Source organism: Perognathus longimembris, chromosome 22, assembly GCF_023159225.1.
Source record: "Perognathus longimembris pacificus isolate PPM17 chromosome 22, ASM2315922v1, whole genome shotgun sequence".
In the NCBI taxonomy this organism is placed as follows: domain Eukaryota; kingdom Metazoa; phylum Chordata; class Mammalia; order Rodentia; family Heteromyidae; genus Perognathus; species Perognathus longimembris.
In genome coordinates, this window is record NC_063182.1 from 17,497,810 (window position 1) to 17,510,772 (window position 12,963).

The 12,963-nt window shown below is 35.0% G+C and overlaps 1 protein-coding gene across 7 annotated transcripts in view; it reads right to left on the reverse strand.

The window, feature by feature from the left end:
• Positions 1-285: 285 nt before the first annotated feature.
• Positions 286-12,963, reverse strand: part of Tmem161b (transmembrane protein 161B) — a 58,397-nt gene continuing 45,719 nt past the window's right edge. For 6 of the 7 annotated variants that reach the window (XM_048331093.1, XM_048331098.1, XM_048331095.1 and 3 more), the window contains 7 exons: positions 12,589-12,740; positions 12,047-12,107; positions 11,296-11,436; positions 8,715-8,828; positions 3,936-4,110; positions 2,888-2,984; positions 286-1,563 (listed from right to left, as the gene is read on the reverse strand). In XM_048331093.1, coding sequence (XP_048187050.1) covers positions 1,286-1,563; positions 2,888-2,984; positions 3,936-4,110; positions 8,715-8,828; positions 11,296-11,436; positions 12,047-12,107; positions 12,589-12,740 — 1,018 coding nt within the window. In that variant the 3' untranslated portion in view covers positions 286-1,285. The remainder of the gene's footprint in view (positions 1,564-2,887; positions 2,985-3,935; positions 4,111-8,714; positions 8,829-11,295; positions 11,437-12,046; positions 12,108-12,588; positions 12,741-12,963) is intronic. The other variant, XM_048331100.1, reaches the window with a different exon arrangement.

Here is a 12,963-nt window from a genome sequence, read left to right on the forward strand (position 1 = left end):
TAAATTCTACAAACTTAATTCAAGTCCTAGTTAACAGGAGCTTAAATGATTCCTACAGATTTGGTTAGCGAAAGTCACTGTGGTTCCATGTGGTTCATGTTTGGAGGGTCTGCAGGCCAGTGCTCTCGAAAACAGCTCTGTGCACTTGAGCTACTCTTGTAGCCCTTTAAGATTGTGTTTTTCAAAGTGATAGAAAGATAATTTTAACTTGTGAGAGATCATTAAAGCATTTACAGTATTTTAAGTCCTTTTATACATGTGCAACAAATAAATTACATGCTCTGCTGAAGTTTCAAAATGTATTTTAATCTCATTCCAAACAGAAATAAAACTTCTAGGTACAAATACATCTCATTCAGATCACTTTTTCACATACATTCAGCAACATAAAATATTATAAGAATCCAATATTTTCACCATTTATACCTCAATATATTATATATTTAACATATAATACATACAATACATACAGGTAGTCAGCAGGATTACAAAGTAATTTCTTAAAAAGTCTGATCAGTACTGATAAATATTTTTAGACTATTGGAAGGATTTAGGATCATAGAAAGGATAAAATAAAATATAGCAGGCCCCAAACTAACAGTAAGATTGCAAATGTTCATATGGCCAGTTATTTTTAAAACAACTTTCAAGTTGGGTAAAATACATTTTAAACAATATTCTTGCTACTCTTAAGCAACAGTACTTGTGGTATCAAGCATGTAAATCTCCATTAAATTAAAAATAACTATGCAGCTTTCTTTACTGTAATATACAGTAACTACCTCTTCCTTTCTGTTGGATTTTGTGGTTGATAGTAACCAGAACATTACCAACAGAAGTGATTTTAGATTCTTTCCCTCCCCTAAAACATGGCTCAGTTTTGAGATTGTTCTATAGGTAGCCATTATGACTATTAACAGTACCTTAATACCATGAAGAGCAATCAATAACTGGAGTCAATATGAGAAGTTGTGAAGACTGCTGGAGGTTTCTACTGTAAAGCAAGGTAATCAGAAGTATTACCCTTGCAGACAGCCCTCTCACATACATTAATACAATGAGTTCAAATTCCAATGCCACAGTGTAACAGTTAACAATCTATCCTGTGATTTTAAATATTATAACATTAATTCACCCTGAGAATACAGAGGAAGCATTTAAAATAAGATTCTCTGATATGTTTTTTCTTTCTTTTTTTCCTTTGCATTTGCTCTCTTCTGGTTTTCTGCCAGCCCTTCAAGGGCATAGTATTTAAATTCAATATATGACTTGGATATGTTTTCCTTCATGCCACAGTCAGATACTGGTGATAGAAAAGTCCAAAAAGGCTTGTAGAAAAAAGGCATGCCGCAATCCACCATGTCAGAAATGACAGAAGTCCTCTAAAAAGAAGAGGAGTGAAAATGTTTCTTAAGCTGCTCAGCGCCACTGTTATTTGTGTAACAGTTACCTTCATCTTCCCATCAGTAGATGGCAATTCAGAGTAAACAGAATTGGAGGCTAGACTATTATCCACAGGCAAGGGAGAGATTGATTCTGGATAAATTCCCCAGGAATGATTACCTAGAAAATTCAAGACACAAACTTGAGAAGTTATTCAGTGTTGAAAATAATGTTAAATAATAGTATTTTTCTATCTACTTAAACAATACGCTTAATGATAAGAGTCTGTTCTATCAGTAAAGGTATACACAAAAGTAAAAAGTCTGATATACTTTTAATTAACTGCAGTAAAATCTGCTAAGATATTAAAAACAAGAGTTTCCTTGTATAAGACATGAATCAACTACCTCTGCTGGAGTGATAGGGACAGACTCAACAGCTTCTTAGAAACCTTTTCTACCTGTACAATATCAGAATAAATTTCTTTCTTAGAAATGATCTAGATTTCAATATGAAAAACTATTAATAGCGCTTAGAAGTTTTTTCATCATATACTTTTCTACGGTGCATAGGATGTGAGTCATGTAATTTACAATTGAGCTACCTACCATTTTATGTTCCATATATTCCTAAAGGGCATTTGTGCCCATCATCAGCTCTATAGTATCAACAAAGCCCTACCAAACAACGGTTTCAGTTCTTTTTGGCTTCTTAAACTGCATGATGTTTTAAGCAAAGGGAAATGATCAATACAATAATGACAGCTCTTGGCTATTACTAGATAGGGACTTAAGAGCATAGTGAAGAGACTTGTAGGAGAACTCTGTCCTTTCCATGAGAAATCTCTATCCTTTCAACACAAGTTTTCTAAAATCACCCCCCCTCCCACCCAGGACTTGGTAATTTGTCTAAGTTTACAATTAGCTTGTAATAATCTGAAGGTTAGACACAAACCCTTAAATCATTCTCTCAAAACAAAACTAAGATTGGCAGTACTCATTTATGCTACTTGGTAAATTTGGGAATTAATTATAATTCTTAAAAGCATGACGATATACCACATGAACCTGAGATTTCAAAAATCAAGAGGAATCAACTTCTGTAGATAAAACATTCCCAATGCTTCCTCTTAAGACTTTCTAAGAGAAAGACTTTTATAAAGCAATCTCTTTTCAGATAACAGAAAACATTGTTAATTACCTTAGTATCATTAAAAGCAACCAATATCTGGAGAAAATATAAGAAGTTTCAAACACAATTAAGGGTTTCTACTGTAATCTAAGATAAGCAGTATTACCTTTGCAGTTAGCCCTCTTAAGATTACCAAAGTAACAGTAACTTAAAATTCTAGTGCCAGTATCAACTGTTAATCTATTCTGTGATTTTAAAACACTGTAATGTTAATTCATCCTGAGAATATAGAGGAATCATTTATTTTCTCTCTTCAGATTTTTGTAGAACACTAGAAAGCTTGGACGTTTTCTAGTTGCCAGTACATGCATACCTAGTGTTTTCAAGAGTAGAGCTGTGTGAAGCAGCATTACCAGAGGTGCCACATACTGCAGGGCGATGACACAAAGGTAATAAAAGACTCGAGCCACCTGCAACCAACATTATTTATGAGTATCCAATATAGCTGACGTGTAACAAAGTTTCACATAATTATCAAATTGAAATGCTTAAGAGTTAAGCAATCCTTTCAAGGGAAGAAAGCTAAATGTTATTAAGTATGCCTTTTCTAATAAATATACCCAAATCTCAGAAAGGTTCAACTGGTTGGTTAAGATCTGGAATGTGAAAATAAGACAATAATTAAAAAAAATTTCAGATAAAATAAAATGTTCAAATCTCTACATAGCAAGCAGTTATATATGAACAGAATCTTCTCATAAACACATTAAATAAAATATAAATGGACATAATTAAGATCAACTTACACAGAGAATATGAAAATATTGAAAGGTAAAACAGAAAAAAAATAATTAACTTGGTCAATGTTTCTAGGGGTGAAGAATAATAAGAAACAGGGGACTCTACCACCAATTCTCTAAAAATGATATAATCAGATTATAAATTCACTATAATAAATACATTCACATTTTATTTTCTATAATCTCTGTAAATACTTGCATCTTAAGTTACATAGACTAATGTTAAAAGGAATAAAGTCAGCCACTAAAACTAGTATTTCCTGCTTCTTAAGTACTAGGTTCTGATTAGCAATGTTGTAATGGATGTATCTATATAATAATTTTTCATGTATATCAGAACACTGTAAGTCAATTAGACAAGTCCCACTTAGCAACAGTGGCATACAACAATCTTGTATCACTTATCTGACCTGTAAAGTGCTTAAGGCAGGAGGAGGAACCAAGATCGTTTTCTTAGCACCAAAATCAGATAAAGGTCTCTGATGCAGGTCAAAGACTGTTTCACTTCTTTACAACAAGAATATTATGGGATGCCACACTGATGCTTAAAGCAAACCAAATTCCATTAGACCTTTTACAACAGTTTTTTCCATGTTTTATTTTTACAGATATGAAACTCACCATTTTCTGTAGCTCAATTGTACTTATTCGGCCTGCTTCTTTTTTCATCTGATCTACACACTTCTGGGCTAAGTTTAAATATGCTTGCAGGTGACTACGCATCATGGCCAATCGCAAAGCACACAGGAGGATTATTATCCAGAGTCGCAGAGTATCGAATGTAGCCTCCGTCATTCTACAGATCAAAAAGTTGACATGGTGCTCACAAAGACCACAGTAAGTTACCAGAGTAGTAATATGCTGTTGTCCACCATATAAAATACAGGAAATCTGTTCTTAGAGTTCAGACATGAAACCAAAGAATCTAGCTAGGCACCGGTGGTTCACTCCTGTAATTCTCACTACTCAGGAAGCTAAGATCTGAAGATTGAGGTTTGAAGCCAGCCCAGGCAGAAAAGTTCCCGTGAGACTCCTATTTCCAATTAACTACTCAAAGTCCTAAGCAGCACTGTGGTTCAAGTGGTATTTGCTAGCCTTGAGCACAAAGAGGCTCAAGGACAGCACCTAGGCCCTCAGTTCAAGCCCCACAAGTGACAAAAAAAAAAAAAAAATCTCATTCTGCCATTGATGTATCTATATAATAATTTTTCATGTATACTAGATAGATAGAACTAGATATCTATAACTATAGCACGAGAGTTTGGGTAACAAATACCCAGAAGAAAAAATGAGAATACTTGAGGCCCTTTTTCTATCTACCTACATCCATGGAAAAAAACATCACCAGCAACATGAAAGAGGTGGGAATTCTTAGAGACAAGAGCAGAAAATGAAGTCATAGGATCACCAATGCAACTAATCAACTCAATGACCCATTTATAATTGACTATAGTTTTACCTGAATGTATACATATTTATCTGGGGATCTTTCACTCTGCCATGTCTCTAGTCAAGATCAGTGAACAATCAAAGCTCTGATACATTATAAAGACATTAGATGTCTCCCATTCCTCTGTAAGTGGTTTAATTAACCTACTCTGTCCTGAATCTGGCTCAGTTCTAAGCAATCCCTCAAGGGTAAGTTGAGAATTCCAAGTGACAAACTGCATCCTTACAAGAATCTTTGCAAAAACTAAATTACTAGAAGGTTCCTTATATTATAGAATGAAGATAGTATTTCTGATGTCCTTTTAGGGTTGAAGTTGTTGCTGTTTTTAAAGACTATGGTTTCTGCTTTGATAAAGGACCACACTGTAACTTGAAAGCCATAAGAAGACCATCTTTGATATCTACTCTAATATCTAATAGATATCAAGTACTTAATATGACTGTTTTTTTTTTTTTTTTTGGCCAGTCCTGGGCCTTGGACTCAGGGCCTGAGCACTGTCCCTGGCTTCTTCCCGCTCAAGGCTAGCACTCTGCCACTTGAGCCACAGCGCCGCTTCTGGCCATTTTCTGTATATGTGGTGCTGGGGAATCGAACCTAGGGCCTCGTGTATCCGAGGCAGGCACTCTTGCCACTAGGCTATATCCCCAGCCCTTAATATGACTGTTGAAAGGCTGAAAGGTATGAACTGATAAGCCAGATAGGCTTTGGAACTTAGAAAAGTCCCCCTGAAATTCTGAAGAACATGGATATAAACTAGCATAAACAGGAAAAGATTTTTAGTTTCCCTCCCACCCAAAAAATACCCAACAACCTTACTACAGCTCTCTCCCCAAATGGTTCCATTACCACCCAGTTCTTCTGTCCTAGGAAAGTTTCTTGGGGAAAGCTATGTTGCTGAATAGGTTAGGAAACAGAAATCATACAAGTTTATGATTCTGTATGAATGAGGAATAGAACCACGGCTTTATAATTTATGTTCTTTCGTTTTCTGAAGGGATACCAGGGGACCTGTATGTACAACTGTGCTTCTGGAGTGTGCAGTGGGGAAACTGACTGGTGGCCTTCTGAAGACAGCTCCTTCACAGCCTCAAAGGACAGAAAATTGACTTGTTCATTTTATGAGTTCAGGCCTTGGGACAATAGTCAAGTGATTACTAATTCAGATTAAAGTAGTATGGTATGGTCATTTAGGTACAGAATGGGCAGAGGAAATTTTTCTAAGATTCTGACATAACACTGGCCTTTGCAAGGACTGTTTAAACCTATCTGATTGTTTTGGTGCTATATCAGTGTGTATGGATGAATCTAAACACACTTCCAAGTTGAAACAGGATTACAATAATTTTTACTACTGACTTTGATAAAACAAATTGACTATATGACAGAAGCAGAACCTGTCACTTTACTTTTTCTTTTGTCCTATGCTTTGATAAACAGGCACTCTCTCTCATAATACACCACACAGACTCTGTATTTTAGAGTAATAAAAAAATCGCCATTGTCAATTAACAGTTAAAGAAAAATGGGATGAAACTGATTTAATTAGAACTTTGTTTGAAGGGCATAGAAGAGGATCATAGCATTTTGTGTATAACAAAATGAGAAATAATTTTTAATACAGCTATCTTTTTCTCTTTGAGATGGACTCTCACTATGTAGACTATGGCAGCTGCGAACTCACAACCTTCCTGCTTTAGCTGGGATTACAGATGTGTTGTACCATTATACCCAGTTTGTCAAATGCCTTCTTCCCCTCAGTTGTGGTACTGGGATTTGAATTTAGGGGCCTTGAGTTAACACTTCTTGCTTGCTCACAGCTGGTACACTACCACCTGAGCCAACCCTCCAGATAAACCTTTAGCTGGTTGTTTTAGAAATGGAATCTGGAAAACTGTTCTGTCTGCATTGTCCTCACATGAAATCCTGAAGATCTAAATGGTGTGAGTAATGGCTCCAAATGTTTTTTTTTTTTTTTTTTTTTTTGCCAGTCCTGGGGCTTGGACTCAGGGCCTGAGCACTGTCCCTGGCTTCTTCCCGCTCAAGGCTAGCACTCTGCCACTTGAGCACAGCGCCACTTCTGGCCGTTTTCTGTATATGTGGTGCTGGGGAATTGAACCCAGGGCCTCATGTATACGAGGCAAGCACTCTTGCCACTAGGCCATATCCCCAGCCCGGCTCCAAATGTTTTATATACACCAAACCTGACTGATAAATCTCAGTGACATTACTTAACTTCCGAATCTGCCATTTCACCTGGCAAGAGAACAGTAACTACGGATAAAAAAATGCCTGTACAAACGATAAAACCCATGAAACATTAATAGCTGGCATAATTGGCATGACAGTTGTATCAAGTGTTAGTTTCCTTGTTTTTCCAACTTTACTAAGCTAAAATCAGAGAACATAACTAGGAAAGTATGAACCCATATTTCTATGACCAAACTTAGGGTAGGAGTAAGATGTTTCCAATACCAACATGAATTAGAAATTTCTCTAGGATTTTCCTACAACCTTAGGATACTTAGAATTACTTTTAAACATTCTTGGAATCTGTCAAGTTGACTATTAAGGTTTAACTGTGTACAGGAAAAAATATACTTCTTCAGTGGATATTTACCTAGTAAACAAGATTTTATGTCACAGTTTCTCCCAGACAAGCAAACTTGTGCCAGGATCTATACAAAACATTTACTATAAAAAGTATGCTATAGAGCCCATGACTAAAGTTTTTCTATTTTAGTTTTGATGAGACAAAGCAGTGAAAGGAACATTTATTAGACACTTACTCCAGCTAGTTGCTTACATACGTTCTATCATCTAATTCTAATGATAATGATGTAAGGCAGAATTACATTTTAAGCCAAATCTGAACCTTTCTATTATTGAAACATAGCTCCACAAGAAATATGTATCATATCAGATTAACATTTCATAGTAAATTGTTTGTTTCCTTGATTTTTTTCTGTGCTAACAATTTTTTAACTAGAAAAACTAGTATCTAGTATTATTACATAATAATGTTAAGGCATTATTTGAAAAGTATAGTAAAAAAAAGTATAATGATAATACTTTCATCATAGAAAAACAACCTTCATTTTTAAAGATACAACATAGAGGACTTCTGTACAAAAATTTATTCTTCTAATTTACCTGAAAAATACTTTATTCCCAAAGCAGATAAAACAGAAATGTTTAAATCTCCATGTAGACGTGATTCCACTTATACTTTTGCCCCCCCCCCAACTTTAACAATTAAAAATATGCAATAAAAGCATTACAGAAAGGGTACAAGTAATAGGTTCAGTGACAACAGGAAAGAATCAGATGATAACTGGCCACTAAGAAAAAAAAATACAAGTGTATAAGATAATATTAGTATAGAGTAATAGTCATCAGGATTTGTTTTACATAATCAATAAAAATAATAGCTCAGGGGCTGGTGATATGGCCTAGTGGCAAGAGTGCCTGCCTCATATACATAAGGCCCTGGGTTCGATTCCCCAGCACCACATATACAGAAAATGGCCAGAAGTGGCGCTGTGGCTCAAGTGCCAGAGTGTTAGCCTTGAGCAAAAAGAAGCCAGGGACAGTGCTCAGGCCCTGAGTCCAAGCCCCAGGACTGGCCGAAAAAAAAAATAGCTCATAGCATTACATTTTAGCATATCATTTAGCATTTCTCCTAATTCAAAAATGCATATAATGTCTTAATTTTGTCATTAAAAACTTAAATATAAGTTAATATAGTGGCACATGACTAGTCGAGCATGAAGGATATGGAGGCAGGAGGCCATAAATTCAATGTCAGCCCAGGGGCCACATAGTAGATTGACATCCTGTTTCAAAAATAAAACCAAAGCAAACCAAAAGGGCCTTACATACAGTAAATAACTGTTAGGAACGTGGCTTATTTATAACAAAATGAAATTTAGCCTTCAAATAAACATACTTACAAAGGGACACTTTCTTTACCCAGTGGTGGGTTCATAATGTAGTCTTTGGTGATTGGTTTTACCCAGAGCAGAACCATAAATAAAGGTGCCAAGAAGTTGATATGAAGTAATGTTCTGAAAGCGTGTAAGAAACAAACATAAAAATCCAGAAACAAATGCACTAATTAACTACACAAATGTGGGTATTAAAAATTTTCTTCATCATTTAACACTGATTTGGGAAACTCAAATCAAAATCTCAAGCAACATTTTTAGATGAGAACATTAAACCCCTGGCAATTTAATAGGTTAGAAGCAGGTCTAGGACTAAAATATATGTATGTTCATTTCTATTCTAGGATACAGTCTTTTACTAAATCCCTATTCAAAAAACAGTATTTCAATAATTTTGTTTTAGTCACGAGTTCACTGATAAATACAGAGAATCAAATGATAATTTCCAGTGCATCTGAAACAAAGTGTTTGTTCATGATTTACAAGTAAAGGATAGTGATTATTAGCTAGGTCCATGTTAGAAGGCATTTGGCACATGGAACTTATCATAAAAATACTGTAACTGAGAAATCTTTCAAGGTAATGAGCATGTACGTTTAAGTTATACTGTTAAAATAAAAATGATTCATACATTTTTGACTGTTGTGAAGATAGCCGAAATTGATTTCCTTATCCTAAACAAAGCAAGACAATTTCTCATGACAAGGTCATATACCTAATACTGCAATGGGTCTCAGGGCTGAGGTATAACTCCATTATTATTGCTAAGTTTCTAGCCTATAGAAACACACCAGCAAAATTATTTCCTTTTTTGGAAAAAAGACGTAAATTCTTTAAGCTATTTTATTACAATGTAGTACTTGGACTATCAACCACACAGAGAGCTAAACTAGGGGACTTAAAAAATATATAAACAAACAAAATTTAAAATATCACTACACAGGCAATGGGAGGGTTCTGTGTGAGGAACAGGACTTGGTCTGAAAGCCAGGAACACCTGACAAGGAAAAGTGCGCCTGTGAATGTGACCTCTGGTACGAAAACAAGTCCTGGTGCCTAGCCATGAGCATGAGGACAATGCTGCTCTTTGTGCCAGTCAGGTTACTCACCATGGAACTAGCTTGCCCACACCCTTGGATCAGAGCAGAGTGCTATAATACAATGAGGGGCTACAATACACAGAAAATAAAATAAAGCCCCAAATCCCCAAGGGAAAAAAGCTTAAAAAAGAAGCCACCTTTACTGAAAAGGACACTAAAATGTGCCACCCCTCTCCCCAACCACCACTAAATGCTTTATGTTTTTATAAAGTGATTCTTTCATCCCACAGCTTTGGTAAACCATCGGGTGCGGGGGAAGAAAGAAGCAGTATTAGGTATGCAGTGTTGCTAGGGAACACTCTAGTATCAAGGAGAAGCCCACAGCGGTTTCAGTAGCTTGTGAAGGGCTCCCCTCCACCCACCCTTTTCAGCTTATTTAAATCCTAACACTGGGGTTAGTGGACTGAAGTGTGTGTGTAGAGAGAAGGGGGGGGGGGGGGGGGAACCAGGTTTTGTTTTAAAAGAAGCCATTAGAGAGAAGGGTGGTGGAAGAAAAGCAGGATGACATAGTCAAGAGCATGCTGAGTAAAAGGAGGGGGGGAAAAGGGATAAAGGAGTATGTAATGGGAAGTGAGAGTAAGTAAACACATGCAAAAAGCATAGGTAGAAAAATGGAGACAAGGAGAAAAATGACAGTGAAAATTAAAGGAATATCACATAGATAAGAGGGAAGAATGCTAAAAGACTAAAGTATCAGCATCATTAACTTAAAGAGCAGCATCATTAGAAAATATGACTTGGAGAAATTTAATAACTAAATACATGTACCAAGTTTAGGCTTCTACTACAAACAAAATGTTAAGAACTTCCATCTGAATGTAAGTTGGTCTCTGCCAAGTTGGGGATTATATCAACAACAGCAAGATATTTCTAACAACCAGGAGTAAGAAAAGGACTTTCTGAAGAGTCAATGTGATTTCTCCATTTCATAACTAAAACAGAATTTGTTGGTTAAAAATTAACCTACATTACAGAATATTGTTCAGTATTAGCAAAAGAAAATTCCAAAATAACACATCTTATCAAAAGCCTAACAAGCAGAATGATTGAAAGAAAACATATTATTCTATACCTTCAGTTTAAAAATACTAAAATATTTAAAATAAAATATACTTGAATAAACATTTAAATGCAAATCAGTGTTTTTAAATGCTTTGATGTTTTAAATGGACATTGCTACAGCTCCTCAGTTCAGATATCAAGCTTAAAATGTCAGTCCTTTGAGTTAAAAAAGGACTAAAATAAATTTCAGTATTTTCGTTTTAACAGATAAAACAAATTTTGTAATCAATGGCATATTTTTCAATTTACATAACTTAAACTTCTGAAAGGAAACTGCTTATGTTTGAGAGAGGAAGTAATAATGCTCTATCAAACAAATTATTAATTTTCAGTGCAAAATTTATGATTTTATTATAATAATATACCTTCATTAAGATGGAAAACATATATTTATCTGCATGTGCTTATGTACATTTTCCGCTTACTGTGTAATTTTTTCTGTTGTCAAATTCAAGGCATCCAGATGCATTTGAGCCAGTCGTAATCCAGGAAATGTCAAAAAAGCCCCAATGAGTGAACAGAAAAGAGCCAGGAAAAATTTGAAAGTGAGTTTTGAAACAGGACTTCTAAAAGTAAAGTTGGAAAAAAAAAAGAGCTGGTAAATTTTTACAATTAACTTTGTAAGAACTCCTTTTCTTCCAATCACTGTAATGTCAATAAAATAAGCCAAGTAAATATACACAAAGGACTGATCTTCAAGTACTGTAACAGATCTTGGTGAACATAAACCAAGTCAGGTGCCTCCTTAATCAAACACATAACACCCAAACCACATAACCAACAGAAAACATATGACTTAAATATACAATTAGTTTCATTTTTAAAGGCAGTGGAATTAAGAGCAGATCTAAGATTTTTTAAAAATCTCATTTTAAACAACTATAAAAATTATGAAGAATAATATTTCTAGAAGGGATGGTCTAAAGGCTGGAACTGGACCTCAGTCCAGACCTTGTCTAACATGCATAAGGTACTGGGTTTGATCCCTAACATTCAGTATATACATACACACAGACACAGACACAAGACACACAAAAACATACTCTCTCTCTCTCTCTCTCTCTCTCTCTCTCTCTCACTCTGTCACAGGAAATTTTTTCATGGATTAAAAACAAGAAACTGCTTTACTAGAAAATGTTATAATTCAAGTGATGCTTTTTTTTTTCAAAAACTTACTGAGATTCTAGACCTTGCTTTTCAAGAAATTGCATTGCACTGTCTGAAAAATTTGTAAACCCTGTTTTAAAAAAAAGAGAAAGATTATTCTTATCATAGAAGTGAAATACAGCATCTTTCCTAGAAATTCAAACTAGAAAGCAGAGTATCCTAAATTCAGAACTAGCTTAGCTCTTTCATGTGGCAATTAGTATGACATAATGCAGTAAAATTTGGTTATTATCAGTGTTCAGTCTTTGTGTTCATAGATCATATCAGTGTTTATAAATGACCACAAATTGGTATTAATTCTTAATGTGAGTAAATATTAGCATTATGTAAGCTTACTTAACTGCAAGGAAAAATAAGAGTGTTTTGAGGAAAATTTTGATAAAACAACTAAGCTAACACAGTAATAAAAAATGATAGAATTTAAGAATAAAGATTTAGAACACTGAAGAACATATACCTCAAGTCTAATTTTCAACATTTATAATATTTGCTTAACTACTGAAGTAAAAAAACCCCAAACACTAAACAAACTTAAATTATATGAAACTTACCTGTTTCAAGTCCAAATTCCAGATAATTTTCTGTTACAATCAAAACGGCCATTGCTTTGACGAAGAAAAAAAATCCAAAGGTGACACAGACTGATCTTTCACCACCATCTTCTACTTTAAAATAGTGTGTAGTTAATGAAAATAGAACTTTGCTGCAGAAGGAAAAGTTCAGGAAAAAGTACAAATAACTGCGGGAGGTATGCATGACTACTTTCACAGTACAGGAACTCCAATAAAATTCGACTACAATATTTATTTGAATCTACCTGCTTGCCTATAGATGCCCTTTGGAAGTGAAAACATCCAAATATGAGGCCCTGAGTTAAAACCTCTATACTGCCTAGAAAACAACAACAACAAAAACCTAAGGTCTAA